The following is a 24723-nucleotide window of genomic DNA, read 5'->3' as shown; positions in this document are numbered from 1 at the left end:
CTGCCTGAAGGCTTCTGGGAAGGGGACGTGAGCTGCTCGTACCTGCAGCAGTTTGGGACATTAGGGCACTGGCCGGAGGGAGAGATGCTGGAGCCTATCTTCCAGTTGGGGAAGTCTGGCTGGAATGGGAGAGGGTGGCTCCTTTCAGAGACGTTGCAGAGGCCGATATTCTGAAGCTAGAGGGCTGGTTGGGGGATGGGCAGGAGGAAGAGGAAGAAAGGATTGCAAAAGACCCTAGATGTCAGTGGACAGCCCAGAGTACCTCTGCTGCAGAACATGGCTGGAGCTACAAAGAGGAAGCCATTTAAACTATGCCAGAAAGGTGTGAATTAGAGCACAGGAGTCATTTCTGTATTCTGGGTGTGTGGTGAAGGTTTACAGGAAGCCGGGATCCCCACAGTCCCAGTACCTACAAAGGAAGCAGTCTGTTTCTGAGAATACCAAGGATCAGGAAAGACACACACACAGGAGACTTCATCAATTAGACACCGGTTTAGGAATTCCCATGATGGCAGATAGAGATTAGTTGGCTAAAACTACAGAAGTACCAATCCTCAGAACAGAAAAGGGAAGTGATGTGCAAATCTATCCTGCTGCAATGGCTGGTGGAAAGCAGAAGCTGAGGCCTCTCTCACTTTCCTCAAGGGCATCCGATTCCCAGGGCTGCATTAGTAAGTCCCCACCAGCTGGGTGGCTGGACAGCAGAGATGCCCCTCTCTCCTCTGGAGGCCAGCGAGGGCACAGCACAGGACTGTTCCTCCCCAACTTCTGAGCTAGGAGCTCTTGCAACCACACCCTGGTCACCGGCATCATTTCTTGGTGTCTCTCCAATCTCGGCCTCTATTTTCACTCTCCCTCTTGGTCCCTATCCCCTGGTTATAATCATGTTCCAAGCTTCCAAGCAAAGATGAATTTGAAGAAATAGCTCACTGACAGTTAGCGTGTCTTTAGAGCTAAAGAAGCTGGGACTGGAGAGATGGCTTGGTGGTTAACAGTACCAACTTCTCTTCTGGAATCCTCAGCTCCCAGCACCCACAGCAGGTGGGTCCCAACCACCTATAACTCCAGCTTCAAGGTATCTGATGCCCTCTTCTGATTACACACACACACACACACACACACACACACATACACACATACACACACACACAAATGCACACACAAGTTCTCACATGCACACACACACAGATGAAAATAAAAATAGTTTTTTTAAAAAGACTTACAGATGCTGAACAATAGCCATCCATCTGCGTGTGTCTATTTAATATTGATTAAATGCTGGCCACTAAACAGGGAAAGGGATAGAGAGGAACAATTATATAGAAACATAATTGCTTCCCTCAGAGGCATGCGATTTCAATTAAAGGGTGAAAGGTTAAGAACATTGTAGAGTTCTGTGCTTCAGAATTCTCCCTCCCTCTCTCCCTCCTCGCCTCCCTCCCTCACCTCTCTCTCATTCGCTGTGTGTGTTTCTGTGTGTTCAGGTGCACATGCTGGTGTGAGTGTTCACATCCATGTGCAGACCAGAGGTTGGCGTGGGTGTCCACCTTGTGTCTTGGGACAGGGTCTTTCTCTGGCCTGCAGTTTGCTAAGCAGGCAAGGCTGCTCGGTCAGTGAGACTCAGGGCTCCTTGTCTCCGCCTCCACAGTGCAGCATTTCTAACACCACCACCACCCTTGGCTTTCGTATGGGTTCTAGGGATCAAACCTTGTGTGCGTTTATAGTCATGGGTCCATGGTGATTTGAGGGGCCAGAATAAGTTTCACACTGCCAAAATGAATTCCATATATGAACAGAGGCCCCTCCCTTGAGCAAACACATCTTCCAGTTTGGCCTTGACTCTGGGAGACAGACTGTGAAATTAACATTAGGAGCCTTTTCTCTCTCTGCTGGGCCTGACATCACCATTGGCCCCTGGCTAAAACGCCGATGAGCCTTTTGGAGAGGTCAGCTCTGAAAAACCATTTCTCTGAAAACCTTTCTTTTTATGGTCTGAGAATGAACTGGGGGAGGGGGTGAAATGATTTTTCCAGGCTGCCTCTTCTTTTAGGATACACTGTTGAGAAAGCAAACTTCTGAACTTCGAAGCCTGGGAAGTAAGCACTTTCTTTAAGCACATCCACCCGTGTCTCCTGTAAAAAGCAACTTTTATTCGCCTGTAAAAACAACTTTTATACTGCCTCTGTCTGCTAAGCTAGGCCTAGTCCTAGGAGATTCTAGCCTCCATACAATCTAACCTGGGCCTAGACTGTTTCAGCCTCTGAGACTTATTGCTTAATAAGCTCACCCTTTCCTGTTCTTTCTGAGCTCCTGGCTGACTGGTTCAACTCAGCTGCTCTGGCTCAAAGTTCTCTCCCAGCTGACTTATTCAATCTGGCTTTTTTCTCTCTCAGCTCCTGAATTGCTCTTCTTGGCCTCAAACTAACTCAAGAAGTCTGCTCTAGTCTTCTGGCTCTTTCTCATCCTCTGGCTTATTTGATTTCCACCTGAGTTCTTTCTTTGCAACCGTCTCTCTACTACTGTCCTGGTAAAAACTGCCTCTTCTCTCATTGCCCCTTAAGTAGCTTCCCTTTCTTCTCTCTTCTCCTGAGAGTTGGGCAAATCCTATTCTGTCAAGTCTTTCTCCAAATCGTCAGTGTTTCTGCCATTCAATTGGACATCACTTTCAAATGTCATTCAATTGGACATCACTTTCAAGCACAGGTTCTTCCTTCTACAAACTACATTCATTGTTTGGGATTAAAGGTAGGTACCACCATGCCTGGATCTAAGCTTTTCTTCACCTGAAACTCAGATCTGCTTGCCTCTGTCTCCTGGATTGAAGGCATGTATGTATTCCAACTGAATCACACAGACCTAGGTCTTTGGATGAGACCTCTTGCCAGAGCAGCCATGTTCTGAATGAACATTCCTCTACAGCCTCCAATCATGTCTACTCAGTGTGGCTACAAACCTAGCAGCCAGGGCAAGTCCTCCTTCCAGCACAAGAAGATTTTTTTTTTTTACTTTTATTTCTAAGTGAAAAGTAAATCCATATATCCTAATTTACATATCTTTATTGGGACTTTTCTCTAAACTTTATTTCAGAACTCAGAGCAGATGGCACGTCCAGAAGAAAATGAAAGTTATGAATTTTTAAATTCTGAATCTTTTCTTCAAAAGCTGAGTTTCAAGGCTCTAGCTGCCTAAACAAGTCACCAACAATGAAGGAAGATGGTTTCTCTGTGTTCTCACATGACTGTGGAGAATGGCTTTAGCTGTAGAGCTGTAGTGGTCATTTTTCATATAAGAGCACATGTAGGGAGAAAGAGAGAGGGAGGAGAGACAACAGAGACAGACAGATAGACAGAGTATTATTTGTAGCCCAAGCTGGCCTCAAACATGTTATAGAGCTTAACTTTCCAATCCTGCCTCTGCATCCTGAGTTCTGGGGTCCCGGATGCATGCCACCATGCCCAGGTTATGTGTGTTGAGGATAGAACCCAGGGCTTTGTACATACTGGGCAAGCATTCTACCAGCTGAGCTATCGCCTCCATTCTTGATTTTTTTTTAATTTGGTTTGGTCTTTATCATAAAAAAAATGACTATTATCAGGACAATCGATGGTTTTCATCTCCAAACATCGTTACATCTGCTAATTAACTGTTTTCAAGCTAATGTGGTTTAAATATAGTGTAGTATCTTTGAGGATTCTTTTTTTTTTCCTCCCAACAAAAGCTCTGTCCCAGTGTCCTTTTTGGAAAAAAATTGAAAGTCTTTAGACTAAGGTCAGCCTGAGGCATAGACCATTTCTCATGCAAGGATATCAAACCAATAACAACACCTCCTTTTTTATTGAATTGACTAGTTATTTATGGCATACCCATATATTGTTTGATGATGGTGGTGTGTGTGTGTGTGTGTGTGTGTAGAAAGAACATGCATGTATTTCAATTTGATTCCTTAGTTTTATCCCCCCCGCCCATGGAACAATTTAAGCGTTAGTTTTAAACCTAAATAGACATTGAACTTATCGGTGGGACTCACAATAGCAATCTTGCTATAGTAGAGAGAAACTCTATTCTAGAAAGCAGTTTCCATGGAAGCAGACAGCCTCCTCCATGGCCACCCTTGTCAGCCCATCGGCTGCCACTGAGGGCATCTATCTGGCTGAGCCGCGACTTTCTGTCTCCAGCAGCATCTGCTCGCTGACAGACAAGGGTGGAATGCATTTCCAATCCCCTCCTGGCTCTCATGAAAAAGCAAAGCCTGAGTAGCACACATGTTTCCAGCTGTTCTGTGCCGGAACAGGTGTCAGCCAGCTCGTGGGCACAGCCCTGCTCTACCTCGCTTCGGATTTACCCACTGCTGTGACAGCTGCAGGTGTCCCATCTGCAAATACATCTAGTGCACTGGGATGTCCTCCGCCAGCCTGCAGCTAAATCTTAATTAACTGCAGCTTCCCGGCCAAGATCTGGGCTCTTAAATCCTCCATCTCTGCCGGCCTTCCTGGCAGAGATGTGGTTTGGTTGTTGTTGTTGTTGTTGTTGTTTTTTAATTTGTTGAATATTCTCTAGAGTGAGCACACACTGCTGAGCTTAATATTTTTCTTTCTCATCATCCTCATTCATGGTTACTTTTCAACAACAACAACAACAAAAAAGCATTGTGTGGTAGTATATTCCTAGAATCCAGCACCCAGGAGGATGACACAGGAGGACTGAGAGTTCAAGACCAGCTTGGACTTGAGCTGGTTTCAAAAGCCAAGGGTTGCTATATAACTCAGTGGTGAGAACTCACTGCCATGCCCAAGGTCCTGGGTTCAACCTCTCAGCACAACAGGATAATAATGCCTAATTATACTTTCAGGAAGGTGCAGGGTTTGCCTAGGAGACAATAGAATAATCGGGCGCTGTGTGAACCTCTGTGTCCAGAGATGCTGGATTCCCTAGCTGTGTGCTGGCCAACATCCAGCCCCATGCCCTCATACAGGTCCTCTAGAATAGGATGACATCATTGTATAACTTGTTGTTGTAGTTGTTGTATTGTTTTTAGAGACAGGGTTTCTCTCTGTAACCCTGGCTGTCTTGGAGCTCACTTTACAGACCAGGCTGGCCTCGAACTTAGAGATCTACCTGCCTCTGCCTCCCGAGTGCTGGGATTAAAGGCATGTGGCATCACCTCCCGGCTTGCATAACTCTTAAGACGTTCGGAAGCCTGGCTTTTTAGAATTAAAATATGAATTCCACCTTCCTTTAAAACGAAAGAAAATGTTTTCTAGAGACTGTTTGCCATGTCTCATCACTGCTGTAGAGGATGGGAGGGTGGAGGAGGCGGGTTCTTCACCCAGTGAAAGCAGCTGCTCCTAAAGCAATCTGTTTTTCAGAGTAAGCCGGTTCGTGAGTATGAAGCTGGCCTTCTCCAGATAGGCTCCTGAAGGAGAAAGCATGGCTGGGGTTGAAGACAATGAATGACACACACCATGGGGATAACACAAAACTGAGATCCCTTTCAAAGGACCCTTGTTCTCAAAGCCTTGCTTCTCACAGGAAACCAGCTTAGCTGAGAACAGCTTTCTGGGTCTGTGCAGAGTGAAGACGGACATCTGACTGTAGCCGTGGTTTTCAAGGGGATAGAGCAGACTTCTTTCCAGATCAAGGCCAGCAGCGGGCTTGGGCTCTCTAGGAAAGCGCTGCCTGGGACATTATTTTAGGGTAGTGACTGCAAACAGGTCTTTCGTATTTCTACAGTCTCTCCACACTCAGAAAAGCATCTGCCATGCACTTCATGTTAGCTATCAAGTTGGCGCTAGTGAAATCTGTCTAAAATACAAAAAGGTTTTCTCATTTGTGCTAAATTATCTGGGAGTTAGGTTGGGAAGACACAATGAGTATTTTTCATTGTTTTGTGAAATGTTAATGAGATCAGATTCCTGATTCTCCTCTTCCAAACATTCTGTTCACAGGGATACCATGGCTGAGGACCACAGTTGCTACCCTGGGAAGACTAGGGATAACCATGGCCTTTGAAATTGTTTATTTGGTAAATTCAGAGTTGTACCCAACAACACTAAGGTAATTCTGACATACATGTTGCCATTTTTCTAAGTAATTGTAGCCAAATGTTTCCAAGCTTAATGACATATTAAAGAGAGCTCAGTTTAGCCCCTGAAGACTGATTACCACTCCCATTTGCTACATTCTTCATTTGGTGACTGAAGTACATCTTGGGACAGTATCTTCAGACAGAGCTGCGATCTGTGAAAAGACACAAACTTGGGACTAAAAAGCCTACTAGCATACTTGCTTAGACTATAAGCTAGGTCTGCATTCACCAGCAGGACATTGTGTCAAGGCTAAGCCTTCTTTTTTTGACCTCAGTGAGCAGCTGGTTTGGGAAGGAGTGCTCATGAGTTCCTGCAAGTCGGTTTTTCTTGCCACCAATATTCCTATGGGTGTACCTTGCAGAATACCAAAATAGCCTGCGAGTGTCATGGGCTGGCGTGCTATGGAAAAACATCCTTTCACCAACACGAACCTCACTGCAAAACAGTGCAGAATGGAAGTGACTTGCTTAGAGCACGAGGCCGTGGTAGCTTTCAAAGCTGGAAGTGATAGAAATAGAAAGTATTGACACAACTTCTATAATTTAGTGTGTCTGAATGTTTTTACTATTCTGAATTTGTTTGAAAAACTTTTATCTGAAACTATGTTTTCATCTGCAGGAACTTTGGGGTTTCTCTGTGCTCGGGCTTGTGTGACTTTGGGGGGATCATAGCCCCGTTTCTACTCTTTCGACTGGCTGCTGTGTGGCTAGAACTGCCTCTGATCATCTTTGGTAAGAACTCATTGTGTGTGGGGTGTACATGTGTCCACACGTGTAGAGGAGTGGGTATGTATGTGTATGTGGTTACACAGGCACATGTGTCCACATGCCTGCAGAAACCAGAGGTCAGCCTCAGGGGTTGTTTCTTAGGTGCTAGCCACCTTGTTTATCGAGACAAGGGCTCTCGTTGGGACACGGGGCTGGCCATGTGAATGTGAGTCTCAGGGCTAGGCCCGACTCTGCTTCACAATGCTGACATCCTAAATTTGTGTCACTGTGCTCGGTGCTCAGCTCTCTACTTAGATTCTGCAGCTAGAACTCAGGTCTTCATGCTTGTGTGGTAGTCATTTGCTGCCTCATTTTACATACTAGTTGCAAATCCTTGCACTTATTCGTGCATTAACAGGACCTGTGATGGACACTGGGTTTGATGTTGATGGCATCCACTTCGTCCTCTTTTGACTGTTTCCGTTTTAAAGAGCCAGTCGGATTATCATTAAATCCAAAATGCTAAATGGCTTAAAGTGATTTCACACTAACAGGTTGTGAGAAGCGGTGTCCACATCCGCTTCTCTTGTTAGGTTCTGAGTTAAAAGCGGGCACCGAAATTCTTCTGAGACATTGGAAGATGGAAATGTCAATTTCCAGGGACCAAAGTTGAATTCCATTGTCTTACGTTTAAAGGTGGGCCTAAAAACTAATCATAGTTCCTCAAATAGTCAATATCTAAATTTGCTTTTGGTACTAAAACTGTGACGTTAAAAAAATTGATGACACACAGTTATATCTACATGTACCTTACTCGTTCATGGTCTCTGCGTATCCCGTGTGGGAGTAATGTGGAATGGAGGCTCACTGCCCATCTTGCTCTAGTCCATTGTGTAACGAACTTAGGTTAGTGGCTTGGAATGTGTGCACAGGAGCATGGGAATGGGCAAAGCTACAAGTCCGCTCTTTATCATAGCCAGTTGTTAAAGCTTACCAGCATATTGCTTAGCCTGCGATGATGGGGAAGGGACAGTAGACAACATTCCTCCCAGAAGAATCTAAAGAATAGCAAAGGGAGGAGATAATCGGGGGTGATATGGGGTCAGTAGCTTATGGAATAAGAGGTTCAGTGGGTGTGAATGCTTCTGATGATGGCCTGAAGGTACCTGGGAGGTGGATCGAACACTGCAGTGAGGAATGCCCAGAGATGGGCACAGGTGAGGCTTTGCCCTGAAGCAGAGAGTGACCTTCAGTGTAATGTGACAGGAGGATCACAGGAAGTGAATACAGCTGAGTTCCCAGGCTGGGAACCTGGGGACGAGGGGGCTCCTATCCACTGACTCTGTTTCATCAGTCAATGCGAGAGTCCTGGAGTGTCTGCACCTGCCAGATGTTCTGTAAGCACAGTAGCATTTTCACATAGAGCCTCGCAGCCTACCCGCGCTCTATGGTTGTTACGAGAAACAATGAAATCACCGCATTTCTCAGTGTGTATTCCTACCATAGTACACCTGACTGAGGCTCAGTGTACACCAAAATCACAGGGGCCATGAGCCATGCAGATATGAGGAAGGCGGAGAACTTTTGAAGGGCAGGGCAGTCTGGTTATGGTGAACAGAGGAATGAGGTTGTTGGAGGCAGGTGAGATCAGGGAGTGACTGTAGAGGCGGGAGGGATGTGTTCCCAGATGGTCATGCCTGTCCCCCGTCCCACAGGAATCCTGGCATCTATCTGTGGTGGCCTCGTGATGCTTTTGCCTGAAACCAAGGGCATTGCCTTGCCGGAGACAGTGGACGATGTAGAAAAGCTTGGCAGGTACTGCGCAAGATTCAACCCTCCCTGAATAACAGCATCTTGTTAAGCCATGGGCATTGATTACCCACAGTGGGAAATGGCATTAAGTCTTCATTTAATACCTTGAAACAGTCAAAAGATTAAACAGGCTAACGTAAAAGAACTTAGAACTATAAAAAGAATGTGGGCTATTTTTAAAAATGTGACTGAGAAGCATTTCCTAGTAAGGTGTTAAAACTCAGAAGTTATTTAAACCAGGAGCTGATGATGAGCTCAAACATGCATCAGTGAGGGGCTGATGGAAAGATGGCAATGCATTGATGGGCCACCCTCCAAGATAAAAAGAATCAGCTTCCGTCTCCAAGGAGTGACACAGATACTCCTCACGGTTCATTATAGAGAAAAAATGCAAGTGCTGGTCTTATATGCATAATTAGAGTATAATTTAGTGCTATGAAAGTAAAATATCTTAGAGGTAAATAAGTAATCTTACTGAAGCAGAAATTAAGGGCAGGCATCTAAATTTTAAAAGTTATTAAACATACGTATTTTTAAAAGACCGAATTTTCGTTCTCTCAAGGCATTTTTTTTTCTTTACTAATAGGCTGGGAAGAATGTAGAAGCTGGTATTTTTAAAATACTGGTGTGTTTCATGGTTTTATATATTGTTTTCATTTAATACTCAAAACAATTTTGTGAAGTAGAATTTTTTTTTAATCCCCACTGGGAAATCAGAGAAGCTTTCCAATGTTTAGCTGCTGGGAGTGGCGCTGATGCAGTCTGGGGCACCAGATGACTGTGTCATGTGCTTCTGGTTTGTTCTGCATCGTATTGTGGCTTTTTCAGAAGAGTGAGGGGCACCCTGGTAGGATTGCCAAGTCCCTTCTAGCCCTCTGCAGAGGTGGTGTGAGGGTCTCATGAAAACTCTTCAGGCCTTGAAAACTCTGCGAGCTAATTACTGACTTACATTGTTATCTCTTGTTCTGTTTTCTAATCCTGTTTTGAAAAACTGGTTGATTAGTCAACCTCCCCCCCCCAAAAAAAAAAAAAAACTTTCCTAAGCAAAGTCCATTTTACATGCAAAATAAAACCTCAGTCATTTTTTATTGGTTGCCTATTGATGAGATGGGCCAATCAATTTCAAGGGAATGATGCCGATTCCTGTGCCTGTTTGGAAGGAAAATGATGGGCAGTAGCTCATTCTCCACTTGTAGTTCTTTCTGTCCACTCTGCAACAGAGCTTCCTGGAGTTTGGGGTGGGAAGAGAGTTCCTCCCACTGCCACTTTATAAAACAAAACGAAGCTGATTAGAGCAGCACATTAAAATTATTTCAGCTATGAGAAATCCTCCTGAGCCTTCTGCCAGGTAGATAGTGCCTTGCTGCATCCCAACAGGAGAGATGTTATGTCTCTATTATTGTAGGCAATAATCCCTTGGTTGGCATCAGGGTACAGGGTCCGAATCAGGCTACAGAGGCCATGCCCAGCTTCAAAGTTACAGCCCCATGCTAGAAAGACCAAAAGACAGGAGAATGTTTGTCATTTTCAAGTGAAGCAAGGAGGCTATAATGAGAGAGGACATTAGTCTGTCTTATAATAAAGGATCCAGGGGTCAAAGGGATGGCTCATTGGTTATAAGCACTGGCTGATCTTAAATAGGATTGGGGTTCAGCTGCCAGCACCCACATGGTGGCTCACAACAACCAGTAACTTGAGTTCCAGGGAATACCAACTCCCTCTTCTGAACTCCATGGGAGCCAGGCATGCACGTGGTACACATATTTACATGTGGGCAAAAACACGCAAAATAAATCTAATATAAAACATATATAATAATGTAATCTAGTATAAATATACACTAATACAATATAACACAACATAATATAAAAAAATCTAACATAAAATATATTTTAAAATATTTTTAAGTACTACATAGTAATGGGTACTTCTCAGGGGCTTATGTGTACCTCGCTTAGGCTGGGGTCATAGGTCAACGATGAGAAGGACCTCTGTGCTGAATGCTGGTGATGAAGCCTGTGAGCTTCACACTGCCTACCTCACTGGAGGCAGCTCCCACAAGAGGCTCTGCACTCTTCCCTCTAATGCAGCCTGCCGATGCCTGCCTATGCAATAACAGAGAGTAAAGCGCTTGTTCCTGACCACAGACCACTCAGGGGTCAGGCCTTCTAACCATAAAGCTTTGGAGAATTGTCAGAGAAAATCATCTGAGTTCAGGACTCTTCCACCAACTCCTTCTTACTAACATTAGATTAAAGTATTGAAAGAGAGAGTGAGATTTTGGGGGGCTAGAAAGACCTAAAAAGTTTGTGAGGAAAATCAATATTCAACACTATGTATATATGTTAAATATATATATTATCAACAACAAAAAAAATAACTGGGCACAAATTCTCACTTTTTCATGCTCATAAATTTCCATAGTAGAAAGTAGAATAAATAAATTATACCTAGTTTCTACTCTTTGGAAAACACTATTGTGGGGCTGGAGAGATGGATTCGCAGTTAAGAATACTGGTTGCCCTGGCAGAGGACCTGAGACTGGTCGCTGGCACCCACACGATGACACAGCCAGCGTAAATCCAGTTACATCGGACCCAGCGCCCTCTTCTGACTTCCTTAGGCTCCAGGAATACACAGACACTTACATACTTGGAGGCAAAACCCTCCCAGTTTTGCTATTGTTCTGAATAACGATGTAAATATTTGATATGCAGATGGTCTTTGGCAACCCCTGTGGAAGGGTTGTTCGCCTCCCAAATGAGTCACAGCCCACAGGTTGAGAACCGCTGTAATCTGTCATTACGTGCTCTTTCACGAGGACTTCCCCTATTCCCCTTTGTCTTGTCAGTTCACAGCTGCGTCAGTGTGGCAGGAAGAAGAAAACTCAGGTTTGCAGCTCTGACGTCTGAGGCCCCCCCGCCCCCCCATCACCTGAAGGACAGGAGCCCTTGGATGCCACCTGCACCCAGAAGCTGAGCCTGGTAGGAATATGCCTTGCAGCGTGCTTCAGCTCCTCTAGGTGGCTCCCTCCCAAAGACCCTTGAAGACTCCAGAGTATTTTGTATGGCGTAAGATGAAGATTTATCATGCTACCCAAGCTTTGGAAGCATATGACCTTTGACCTATTTAGCAAAGAGCCCATAGGTACACAGATTCTACCCAGGGAGCAACGCCTGTGACCCACTATGCTAAGGAAAGATGAGAGAGGCTCAGCCAGTTCTCCAGCTCTCAGGACAGCCCCACCAGGAGGCGCGATGAACAGACCAAGACTAGCTGGCCTGATCAGGACAGAAGCGTTCTGGAGCGTCTGAGAACCGCTATTTCTGCTTCCCCTGAACTTTACAGAGGCGACAAGCCTGGCATCCCTCCCCTCCTGTCCCCTGCAGCCTCTGAGGTCCCAGGCCCCAGGCTAGGCACAGTTCCCTAAATGAGAACAAATCACAAATCTGTAACACATCCAAAGACTGGCTGTGATTCTGAGGCCGCTGACGTTTCGTGCCCTCCCTCAATGGATCCCTGTAATCACTGGTTGTTTATTGTATCCATCCTTAAAAGAATGAGCCCCCGCTTTGTAAGTGATTTAGGAGATACTAATGAGAGATCGGAGTTGTTTTTTTAAATCAAGACTTTTCAAGCGTGAGACTCAGACACAAGCACAGTGTTTCACTATGTGTGTGATGATGGTAAGACAAATGTTTTAAGCCTTAAAGCATGGGAGAACCAATGTGAGTGTTCAATTTCTCAACTGCCTTCCGGGGACTCCCTCACTGCCACAACCACCCCGCGTGTGCAGAGCTTCTGATGTGTTTTCCTGTGCATTTCTTTGCTGTAGCACTGCTCCCGGTCATCCTGCTACTGCCTTTGGGTTGTATTTCGCCTTGAAAGCTGCGTTTCATAACAATAAACAATTTTTAAACTGTTTCTTTAAAATATCCATCCTTTCTCCACCTCCCCTCCCCGCCCCACCACCGCACACGTGCCACAGTAAAACACTATCCCACACGACAGTGTGTGTGTTGTTTGCTGTCTCCAGACCGGGAAATAGCATCGCTTCCATGATGGCTCGTTGTTCCCTTACAGGCCCCTGGCACTGCCCGTGCCCTCGGATGTGACCCGCCATAATGTTCAGATTCTCGGCTGGTCGTGTATTAGATTTCCATCTCCTGGTCTATGCCACAACTCAGCTCGCCAAGTCACATCCTGGGAGCTGGGCTAAAGCCCAGTCGCAGGGCCGGATGGATGTCAGTCCCCAGAAGAGAACTCATTCTCCTGACTCCCCATGCACGTGGCAGCTCTGAAAACAATGTCCTCGGTGCCAGAAAGGGAGACTCGAAAGATGTGTGTCAGGCTGCGGTTAGCTGACGAGGTCAATGGACGAGTGACTCACCGGGACCTTCAGCTCTCTCCTCGGTGACCCTACATTCTGCTTAGTCCTCCATGCAGCTGGCCCGTGGGAAAACAAGCCAAATCACTGCAGCCAGTTTCTTTCAAATCGTTAGGCTGAATGAAGGATGTGAAAGTACTGAAGAATCCCACCCCCACCCCCCGCAAAACCAACTCAGATCAAAGTATGTATAGAGTTTATTTTCAACAAATGTCATAGCAGTTTTGGTCTCTTCTCACAAAATCCACAAGTCCACAGATGAGAAATTTTTACCCACAGTAATACAAAAAGGGGAGAGGGGGTGCTGAGAGGTGACAGGAAATGGTGGTTCAATGTAGTGTCTGGGCTTGATTACTGTCAGTTATTTCCAAGCAACCTAAGTCCCCTCCCCACATGTAGTAGTAAGTTTTAGGAAGGGAATGTTTTTCCTCCGCCTCCCGCCTAATTAACCATTCCTCATCACCATCTGGATCCAATTAACAAACCGTGACACTCGGACATAGACACCAGGCTTGTTGGGACGAGCGCAGCCAAGACCCCAAGAAGTGACTCCTTGTAAAATGTACTTGTCTTTCTCAAAGCAAACCAGAGGTCCACCGCTGTCACCCTAGATGAGGGAGGGAGAGCCCATGTGAGAAACTGAGCCTTTACATCTCTCTCTGTTCTCTCAGTGTCTTCTGCGGGCCCTCGGTCGGCACATCCTCTTGGACTGAAAGCTGGGTCAACCCTGGGCCATAGCGATCTCTTTTCTTACCTGGCAGCTGTCGACGCCACCGGCCAGGTGCCCCGCACAGAGCTCCGTGGGCCTGACTCTGCCGTGTAGATACTCATCACGGTTACACACTTTGTTCTCAATCACAGGCAGCTGAGCCTCCTTAAGGCGGCCAGCACCAAAAGTGCCTGGAGTAAACGGAAAAGATGTGGTTAAAAATCCCAGTACAGGGTCCCGGGAAACTTCCAGAATGCCAGAGTGGCGGTGATAGATCCCCATTTGTGTGGCAGGTGGCACAAGGAAGAACCCTTAACACTTTTTAGCCCTTAAAGTTGTAAATATTATAAAAGATGTTAACAAGATTTCCAAGACCTGCTCTAGCATTCCTGGCTTCTTCATGGTTTTGGGGGGCTTATGATTTCCAGTTTAAAACATAAAACAAATACATTTAATATTTACAGGACTTTTAAAATTCAATTGCTGCTATAGTTATGCTTTTTTTTTTTCAGGATTCCTATGCTTTATTTACCACCTATGTAATATTGCTCCATTTCAAATCCTGACCCCCACCCCCTGCTCCTTATAGCCAGAGAAGAATGTCAGGTGTCATTCGTCAGGCACTGTCCACCTTTCTTTTGAGACAAGGTCTCTCTCTCTGGTCTAGAACTCACAGCGCAGGCTAGGCGGACTAGCCAGCAACCTAGGGACTGGTCCTGTCTCTATCTCCCCAGCGCTGGGATTACAGTATTGGCCACCATATCCAGATCTGGGTTATCTCTTCAACCCCATAATAAGAATAGTGTGTGTGTGTGTGTGTGTTAAGATAAGGTCTCTCACTGACCCGGCACCTGCTCAGGGAGCTATTCCAAATAGCCAGTGAGTCCTAGGAATCTTTGTTTCCCCCTTCCTAGAGCTAGTATGTTCAAATACATACCACCAGGTCTGTATTTATGGCTCTGGGGATCCAGATCATGTCCTCTTCATGCTTACATGGCAAACATTCACCAACTGAGCCATCCCCCGAGTCCCTGGGACATTTTAATAATGCCACAGTCTCCCTGATGGCTTAACAAAGAGTGGGGTTTCCTTGAGCCATGAAGGAAGTGTTTCGGAAATACGGTGATGGTTGCACAACATTGTAATTAAACTACAGGCATTTCAGACAGTTTGTTTTATTTATGGCCTCCCAAAACCCTTAAAAAAATAACCATCTTTTACTAAGAATTAACTGTTCCGGGAACAAGCTGGTTGTGTGTTATAATTTCATTTAATTCTTGCACTAGTTCCAGGAAGTAGGTAATTCTACAATCCTGATACAGTGGTCATAGCGTTTACCTCGAACTTGGGGCTGTGAGGTCAATTCCATGTACTTTTTTTTTTTTTACCATAATCTTTGGTCCCCTCTCCTGCTCACAAAGGCTCTCCCATCTCCATCCCTACAGTTTATTTTCATTCCATGATATTTTCTTACATCTAAGTTATCAGAAATAATATGCACATATTTATGCTCAGATTATTTTCTAGGCATGTATGACAATATAAAACGCACTAGAAAACATCAGTTCATAACACCCTCTTGAGTGTCCACATAACACTATTATTAGAATATTATAACTTAAAAAAAAAAAAGCTGATGTAATCGGTGTAGATCATTCTGGCTCATGTCCTAACTTATATTTTGTTGGCAGTTGGGGGAAGGGAGCATTTGTTCCCTTACGTGATTTACCAGTTTGTAGTCCTTTTTTGTATAAAAGGCTGCTGCTTTGTGGGCCAGACTGAGACAGAACACTTGCAGATCTGCCAGAGGAATAGCTGTTGTCCAGGTGGACCCACCCAGGACTCCCCAGCCAGCCTGCCCAGAACCCAGCTTTCCCCGGAGTTTTGCAGCTCTCCTTTGCTTTTCTAGCACGGAGCAGCCAAGAAATAACAGGCAGTCCCTTCCCCAGACACACTGACTAGCCTTGTCCGGGATTCAGAAGATGTGTAATCTGTCTGGTGATTACAGGAGCTAGAAGAGATGTGTCTTAAGGTCATGGGACCAGATGGGGTGGCGAGCACGGCCTGAACTAAGCTCAGAACTAGAGGCCACACCCCACTCAAAATATTTGGCTGGAAGAGATTCTACTCCAGTGCTGCAGCTCTTGTTCACTTTCTGAGCCCTGAGAAAGCCACCTCTGCCTAACGGTAGGTTTCTGTGGTCTATGGAGATATGCTGCCATCAGGTGGCCAAAGGAGAGAAGACATCTCTGGGAGCCTGATGCCAACTTAAACCTTTACCGCCTGGGAGGGGGCCACCAGGCTAAGTCTAGCAGTAGCAGGGACCCACTGAAAATCCACAAGGACAGCAGAGGGCCTACCTGGATGAGTCCTCAGCCCCACCTCAACCCCAGCTCGGCACTGGAACATGAAAACCCAAGCAAGCCCATGGCATGAAGTGAAGAGGGAGAATTTTGTTTGGTCTAGGAAGCTAAGAACAACTGATTGACTTGGTGTCATTATTGCCGTGGAAAGAAATTCATAAGCAACCTGGAATTATGTGACTCACCTCAGTTCAGTTACTGTTATAAGAATCATCTCTCAGTAGATGTGTTAGGGATGGCAGGGAGCTTAGTGTGGGACAGCAGTCAGAAATCTTTGGCAGGGTGGGAGGAAAAGTGAATGGGCTTGGGAATAGGGCATGGCTGTTTTCAAAACTTTGGTGATGTAATGAGGACAATAGTAATGGTGGATGTGATAATGGTGATAATGAGGACTAAGATAGTGGTGCTGATGGTGACAGGGAAATGTTGATGATGATGGAGATGATGGTGATGGTGGAGATGTTGATGATGGTGGTGATGGAGATACAGACAGGGCAGTAGGGCTGTGGTGATGCTAGGAGTGGTGCTGGAAATGATGATAATATTGGTGAAGCGGGGATGCTGGCGGTGGTGGTGTAATGGTTGTAATGACTGCCATGATGGTAGTGATAGTGATGACTGTGGTGGTAAGGTAGACACGTTGCTGATGATGGTGGCAGTAATGATTGTAATGGCAATACTGATGTGGAGGTGGAAGAGAATGGCCATGATGGTGATGCCAAGGCAAAGATGCTGATGGTGATAGTGACGGTAAGGATGGTGACGGCAATGAAGAGTATGGTGCTGATGGTGATGACGACAGTGATGATCCATACATTAATTGTGCCATAATATTAATATCCACAATGACCTTATAACTTAGTGCAGATGGGGACAGTGATGCTTAAAGGAAGTTAGCTAACTTCCCAGTGTCACAAGGAAGATGGTTGATCTGGAACTGATTTCCAGAAACTTAGGTGTTTGGATCCATCATTAACCAAAGCACTGTCCCTATTTCTAAGAGCAAAGACCTGACCAGAAAGGAGGGGTTGGGGGGGGATAGATCTTCCATTTTCAATTAATGTTCCCTCCAGAAATGCCCTCAGAGATATGTCCAGGGTCCTGTCTCCTAAGTGAGTCTAGTCCAGTTGACAATGAAGATAAATCACAAAGTTGATTTATTTTTTCTGGCTCCTTAGAAACCTTTCACACTACATTACACAGGCCTGCCGAGGGGTTGACTCATTGTTCTTTCTGAGCATGTGTGGGTCTTGCCCCCAGCTCTAGAGCAGACCATGAAGCATGGGTTTGAGTCAGGCACAACTGGCTCAGAAGTGGCTCATGACCAGAGCCTGAGCTTTCCAGGCTAGGCAGGTTATCATTCCCACTGTGGGGAAAGGGAATGCCCGGGGACAGAGCCAAAACTAACATCTGCAGCCACCAAGGACAGTGATCCCCTGTGTGACCAGAATGACACCCAGATGGTGCCTGGACAGAGCCCTAGGCCTGGGCCTACACAAGAACCAAGTGACTTTCTAGATCACTGGAAATTTCCCTCATTTTGCTTCATTCAATCTGAGCTGGGTTTTCTGTCACTTGCCAGGAGGAATTGCATTGAATGCAACTCTGCTCCATCTTCAAGAATGGCATCTATCATGGATGGAACACGTGTGACACTTCGCTCACTTTCTCACCGTTTCCCCCACCACAGCCCCCCCAGTATGCTCTAGCCTAGGAAACTCTCTGTGGGCTTCTCTAATCGTCCACAGCTGGTGTGCAGGAGCCTGGGCTCCTCTCCAGGGCTCTGTTGCTAGCTAGCAACAGGCATGTTGTTCCTGCCGCCTCAACACATGGCTCTGAGCCTCCAGCTCTCCATCTGCACAAAGGAACAATATCTCACTCCTAGGAGTTTGCAGCAAGCAGATTTTTTTTTGTTTTTTCCCTTTTCTCAACTGCAACTAACGCCTAATAACAACCTAGCGCTTCCACAGGGGACACATCAGTTACCAATGTTCCCCTTCCAGGACCTCAATGCTGCAGGATCGGAAGTATGGAAAGGGGAGACAGGAAATCAGTGAAATAGGAGAAGCCAAGATCAGAATGATCCAGGCTCGTCATTCTGGTTGTGTGCTTATTTGTTTCTAAGCCACAAAAAAAAAAAAAAAAAAAAAAAGACTTCTCCAGGGGACAGGGCCAGCACACTCACTGGCACTCCTGAGAGGGAGAACATGCTTCCGAGGTATTCTTACTGTCCTCACAGCTGAGGGGCCCTGCTTGCTGGATTTACTTATTGTTAGACATATGCAAAGACAGAAGGGGGAGTCCCCAGAGTAAGTAAGTACAGATTGTGATACTGGTGCCTGCATGGAGGTTTCTTCCCACACCCCCACCCCATCCGCTGTACCAGGATATGTGGGACTTCTCTCCCCTTCTGGCTGTCAGCTTGTCCCCTCCCTAATGACATCTCACACTTATTAAGTAGGTGAATATTTGGGAAGACAAGTAGTTTAGCTACAATTTTTGTTGTTGTGTCACACCATATCTGAGAATTCAAAACATTAAAGTCACATGAAAAGTACAAGCTAATGTCGGTGGGCTGTGCCGAAGCCCTCTCCCCTGGGGAAAAGGCTTTCACATTGTGGAGATGCAGGCAACTGCCCAGGCAAATCCAGAAAGGGGCTGGACCACATTCACATGCAGGACTTTATACACCTCGCTCCAAATTGTCCCTTTTGTCATATAACCTGTAATCATCTTACCTTTTGTGTCTCCCCAGCCAGTGATGTAGCAGAGCGTGCGGTCAGCAACCACATAATTAGGAGATGGCAGGCAGGCTGGAATGACTTTATCAGTGATGGTGGCGGGGCTGAAAGGGAGGCATCAACTGTTATGTCAGCTAATCTCCACCCTTCACCTGCAGACCACCCATAGCCAAGTGGTCCTGGCTCACTGTCCCAGCATTCTCTGGGCTGGTTTTTCTTTACTTCATCGACATAGAAGGATATAGGAAACTCTTCACCCCCAAAGTGCCCTCCAGTTTCCTATGAGCTAAGTAATCGATTGTATGGGAGGGGATGTATGTTTATGTACTGGCTTCCTCAATTGCTCATCACCTCAGTTTTTGAGGCAGGGTCCTTCCACTGAACCTGAACTTCACTGAGTCTGCGAGACTGGCTGGTCAGTGAGCTCTGGGGGTCCTTCTGTCTCTGCCTCCCCAGTGCTGTGGTTACAAGTGCTCAGCTTCATGCCAAGCTTTTGACACGATGCTGGGGATTTGAACTCGGGTCCCCATGCTTGTATGGCAGGCGCTTTACTGACTGAGCCCTCTCCTCAGCCCTGCCCTATGGTTTGTGATTTCCTATTCAATGTAAGAGGGTACCATCCTGTGGGTGGACCATCTAGGTGTCGCCCTGCTACACTAAGACCAAGTGGTGTTTGGCCAGGATAACTTGTTCTACCTTTCCGGGTCCCATGTCTTCTCATCAGTTAAATGCTAAGGGTCCTGACAAACCATGAACATACATCAAGTGAGAAGTAAGTTCTCAGCAGAAGTGAAACACACTGTTTTCAAAGAACCTTCACCTGCATAGAGTTTGATGGATTCACACTCATTCTAACTTTGGTCTTTCAGACCCAAAGCCTCAGTGAGGTCAAGAGGAAAAAGGACTGGAAATGAGAAATACCCTATTCTCATTGAGAATCCACTGTCTCTTCTCTAGCTTTAGGGCAGATGCATTTTCCCCAGAATGACCAAAACAGACCCAGCCTTTTGCAGGAATGTCATTCACATGTTACGGCACACCAAAGACCTTAGGCCCTCAGGCTGTGGGGTGTGGAGATCATACAATGAATCCCAAAATGTGTTAGGCTGTCAGAAAACTGGATTCACCCTATTTTCTGAACGACTTGTTCAGCTGTCAGATCACCCTGGTGAGTCTGAGAGGACCACAAGGTTCTTGTGTTTGCTTCTTGGCTGAGATGCAAGGGAAGGTTCTGGAGAACAGGAGGGAGAGCTGGTTGATTTACAGAGTAACTTCCCTTCTTTCCTTCTAGCACATCAAAATGCCCCCAAGACATCACCTCTGAGGTTACAGCCCAGAAACGTTGCCTCGGGTTTGAGACCAAACTTCCCTCCAGCAGCCTGCACTGACTGGACCAGCCCTTGTCACTGCCAGAAATCATCTCCTGGTCATCTGGAACCCATCAGGCGCAGCTAATGTGCTCCGAGTGCCTGTTGCCTGTCCCAAACGTGCACTTCTTAAAATAGCTGACCATTTTTGAGCTGTGTCCACAGGGATGGACCTGTTTCCAAACACTCCTAACTCTATGGAACAAGCCTAATTACCCAGTGTCAGGCTTTAAAAAAAAAAAAAAAAAGACACACATCAGCAGGGAAGATAGGCCCAAAGAAAAGAACAGTGAGAGAACTTGGACTTATGAACTGTTTCTTGTTTCATTCCACTCTTTCCTGTGTTGGTTTGGTTTGTTGTTGTTGTTTTTCTGTTGTTTTTTTTTTTTTGTTTTTTTTGTTTTTTATATGTGTGTGCATGGGATGCAACAGAGGCCAGAAAAGGGCGTTAGATCCCTTGGAACCGAAATTACTGGTGTTTGTGATCCACTTGATATAGATGCTAGGAGCCAAACACGTCCCCTGAAAAAGCAGCTATTGCTCTTAACTGCTGAGCCACCCCACCCCCATTTCTGTGGGGCTTTATTCCTGTCGTTGTTTTGGTTTTGAGTTTCGGTTTCTTGAGATAAGGTCTTTCTGTATAGCCCTGGCTTTGCTAGAACTCACTATGTAGATCAGGCTGGCCTCAAACTCACAGAGATCCACCTTCCTCTGCCTCCCAAGAGCTGGGAACAAAGGTGTGTGCCACCATGCGGGCACATGTTTGTAGTTTTAAAAAGTGCTTTGAGATACGTCATTTTATTTGAATTTCTCTCATCATATTCCATTAAGAGGAGCTTTGAAAGCCTGGAGTACCTGACTGAGGGGCTTTACCAGCCTGAAATAACTGATGGGGAATATATTAGCTTGTGAGTGAGAGGTGAGGATGACACAGGAGTGAATCAGCACCTTATATTTTAACTCTTCCTTCAAAGTTAGTCCCGATTCCTTTTCCAGGAATGTATCTGGGGTGTGTGGAAATAGGCTGAATCTTGGCTTTCTGATGAAATATACTCCCCCCCCCTTTTTTTGTAACCCTCATGCTTTTGCATCTTAGATATCACTTCCCCAACCCCACACATGATTGTGGCTCATAAAACCCTGCTATGAAGTCTTCACTGAGCTTGAGATACAAACCCACGTGCACCCATACCGGCTTAGCTTCAGCAGGGCAATGTCAGCTCGGCTGGGCTCCGTGAACAGCTTGGCTACCTCTATTTGCTGAACATTCCTCCCAATTTCATTTTCTTCATGTGCACCCAGGACAACCTTGTAGAATTCAGGTCTCGAAGATCTAGAAAAGATGGTGACATCAGAAGCAAAGCATAGTCCAGACCCTTCCCTGGTGCCTTCCTGTGCCATACACGAGGCCTCCCAACATAGGTAGCCACCAGAATCTGTGCCTCCTGGGTGGCAAGAAACAAAATCCCAGGTTTGTCTGACCCTGGAATATTCTTGAGCTTGAGAGGACCAATGCCTGCCATTGAGTAGATCTGCTTCCCCAGACTCAGGTCATACTCTGGACCTTCTGCAGATTTTCTCTAAAACTAGCTCCCTCTCATCTAACTGTCCCAGTGGCTCTGCTATGGAGTTCTGCACACATACTCCTGGGTCCCTTATGTCACGACATGGAAGGTAAGCAGGCAGAGTAGAAGGGGAGGAGGAGAAGAGGGGAGGAGGGGAGGAGAGGAGGGTCAGTCCTTAGAAGGAGACCCAGTTACCCATGGAACATACTTCTCCAAGCAGTGTGCGGCAGTCAGCACCCACTCTGGGGATATTAAGGTACCTCCGCAGAAGTGCTCGCCTGTAAACCTGGGAGAGGGAGGAAGCAAGAACTTTCATTAAGGCCAGATGTTTTGTTCCGCTCAGTTGCACAGAAAATCAGAAAGACGCACTCGTTCACTCTTTATTGTTTCTATTCCCAGCAGAAATGGCCGACAGCCCATGTTCTAGATGGAAGGGACAGAGTAGCATCTCTCTACACCACTCTTAAGCTATCTGGGAGAGCCTTGGATGGCACCTGTTCCCAGGGAGCAGAGGCGGTGGCTCCAGCATGAAGTCATCCTGTACCTGCATTTTGACCTGTTAGTCCTGGACCCCATCGTAAACAAACCAGTCCAAACCTGCCCTTGAGGCTGCCTTTGTTTCTTACTGGCTACAGCTTTGCAAACGGTCTTCATGAATTATCCTTTGAGCAGCCAAAAGTGATGCCAACAGCAGTAATTCAGGCTAATAAGATTACCAACTCCCAACCAGGCTGTGATGGCAAGAATGCAAATAGCACAGTATGTAGGATCAGGTTAGCTAAAGGCAGGAAATAAACCACCATTCAATTCCAGAAGGAAAAAAAAAAATACGTGGCAGGAACAGATCATACAGCAAGTAGTTATTAAATGTGAAGGGGAAGAAAAACCGATTCTGTGCCTGGAGAGATGGCTCAGAAGTTCAAAACATTGGCTGCTCCTCCAGAGGACCCAAGTTTGGTTCCCAACACCTACATGGTGGCTCCCAGCCATCGGTAGATCCAGTTCCAAGGGATCTGCTGCCCTCTTCTGGTCTCCAAGCACACAGGGCACATACATGGTGCCCATCTGTACATGCAGGCAAGCACTTATATCAATAAAATAAAAATGAATCTCTTTTTACAAGAAACCTCGGTAACAGAGATAAGAGTTCAGCCAACCAGGCCCACATCAGTCAGTGGCATTGTGCAACTCAGAGAGGGGGCTGCAAATGGCAAACGGAGCTTGCACAATGGTATGGCAGTGAGGCAGGCAAGGCAAGCGGCCTATGACGAGCCTGCTCCATATGTGTGCTTTAAAAGCCACACCCAAGCAAAGTGGATTAGAGATTACAGATGTGTTCCACACATGTGGCCCTGCTTGCACGGGCTCAGATGCCTCTCTCTTGGATGAGGGCTGCCACAGGCTGGCTTGTTGGCATATTTGTGAATGCACAAGCAGCCTCTGTGGTTAAATTCATGGCGGGGGAGGGGGGAGTCAGAAAAGGGCACACAGTATCATCAGACACCTGCATCTCCAACAGGCAAACTCCTTTGCGGGCCCCAACCTTCACAGCATCCCGTTTCTGAGCATATTCCTTTCATTTTACAGCAGCCAACGAATGTATGAACACCTAGAGCACCTTCCATGCTTTCTGGGAATGTCATCCTTTCACATAGTTTGTTGTATTTACAGAACTTAATGACAGTAGCCCAGACTTGTTTTTTTTTTTTTTTTATTTTTTCTTAAATGCCATTTTTGGTCATTTTCAAAGTAGAGAACCTAAGAAGATGCCTTTTAAACTGTTGGTATCTGTATTTACTCCTTGTTAGGAAAAGACAAAGGTGGGCAGTGGGTCTCAGCAGTGCAGGCTTAGCATAAAGACTTTATGAGGCTGACGCGGTCTCTGCAAAGCCGTACCTTGTCCTGAGACTGATCTGCCAGGGCCAGGAGTGCGGATTGGCCACACAGCCACCCACTATCCTCCCAGGGCATTTCTTCGGTTCCACCTTAGGCTTCCCACAGTCAAATGACGATGCTGTAGAATGACACGGGAGAAGGGGGTCACAAGGAGGCAAATGTGCCAGTTCTGTTATACAGTCCTGATAAAGTCATGGCCCGTGGCCAGGAGCTGAATTTGTGACATTCCTGGGGTCACAGGCAACCTTTGGACCAGTTCCTCTGAGTTTCAGAAGTGGTAGCAGACTGCACAGAACCCTGTCCTCTGAAAGAGCTATAAACTCTAATCACTTAATTAAATTGGTTCAGGGTAGAATTAAAATAAGAGCTTTCCTTGGTGGACTTTGATGGCCAAACAGAGTTATCTGTAACTGTGGCTCAAGCCTCCACGTAATACATTTGGAACACAAAGATTTGTTCGTCATCACCATCTACATGGCACCCCAAGCCTGTAGCCTGCAGCCTGCAAGAATCTCAGAATGGCTATAAATGTGGCTCTACACATCTGTAGATGCCAGCATCATGTTGCAACGTCAGAATTTCTAGGCTGTGGAAGAAAGGTTTCCTGAAGGCCATAGCTCTTATCCCCATTGGAAGATAGTATGGTATTTTTTTTTTCCTTGTGAATCTGTGTGGGTTGTGTGTCAGTCTGTGTATGTCTCTGTGTGTGTGTGTAGGCAGACAGCAAGTGCAACTATTCTCAGCCCAATTTTACCTTCTCTCCGCTGGTTTGAGCTCAGACCCTTCCCTCCCTCCCCTTCCCTGTCCTCCCTTACCCTGCACGCACCCCCCAAACAGCCTGCTATCATCAACCACTAACCATCAATCCACTTGCTGCCACCTGCTTGTCCTCTGTTTACCTCCTGTGTCCATTCCCTCTCTTAGCCAGCCTGCCACTTGACTAGAGACAGGGTCTGCTCCTGCCTTTGCTAATTCAACTACAGGGATGCAGGGGATATTAAAAAAATGCTTCTGTGTGGCCCACAGCCCCCAAGTCTTCAGAAAGGTAACTGGAAGCATTGTTCCTATCATTCCTTCCGTCTTAGTCAGC

At 46.1% G+C, this 24723-nt stretch overlaps 2 protein-coding genes across 3 annotated transcripts in view; one reads left to right on the top strand and one right to left on the bottom strand.

Moving 5' to 3' along the window:
* Slc22a3 (solute carrier family 22 member 3) overlaps positions 1-12529 on the top strand; it is an 82435-nt gene extending 69906 nt beyond the window's left edge. Inside the window, exons 8-11 of the mRNA XM_021647744.2 lie at positions 5946-6054; positions 6705-6817; positions 8509-8608; positions 11457-12529. Of these exons, the coding sequence (XP_021503419.1) occupies positions 5946-6054; positions 6705-6817; positions 8509-8608; positions 11457-11517 (383 nt within the window). The 3' untranslated portion in view covers positions 11518-12529. The remainder of the gene's footprint in view (positions 1-5945; positions 6055-6704; positions 6818-8508; positions 8609-11456) is intronic.
* A 642-nt stretch (positions 12530-13171) lies between these two features.
* Positions 13172-24723, bottom strand: part of Plg (plasminogen) — a 40616-nt gene continuing 29064 nt past the window's right edge. For both annotated transcript variants that reach the window (XM_021647742.2, XM_021647743.2), the window contains exons 14-19: positions 23634-23751; positions 21946-22023; positions 21365-21505; positions 18803-18909; positions 13747-13892; positions 13172-13599 (exon numbers count right to left, since the gene is read on the bottom strand). In XM_021647742.2, coding sequence (XP_021503417.1) covers positions 13438-13599; positions 13747-13892; positions 18803-18909; positions 21365-21505; positions 21946-22023; positions 23634-23751 — 752 coding nt within the window. In that variant the 3' untranslated portion in view covers positions 13172-13437. The remainder of the gene's footprint in view (positions 13600-13746; positions 13893-18802; positions 18910-21364; positions 21506-21945; positions 22024-23633; positions 23752-24723) is intronic.

Source organism: Meriones unguiculatus, chromosome 20 (assembly GCF_030254825.1).
Source record: "Meriones unguiculatus strain TT.TT164.6M chromosome 20, Bangor_MerUng_6.1, whole genome shotgun sequence".
Classification (NCBI taxonomy): domain Eukaryota; kingdom Metazoa; phylum Chordata; class Mammalia; order Rodentia; family Muridae; genus Meriones; species Meriones unguiculatus.
The sequence above is the reverse complement of the archived record's forward strand: the minus strand, read 5'-3'. Positions and strand labels throughout refer to the sequence as shown.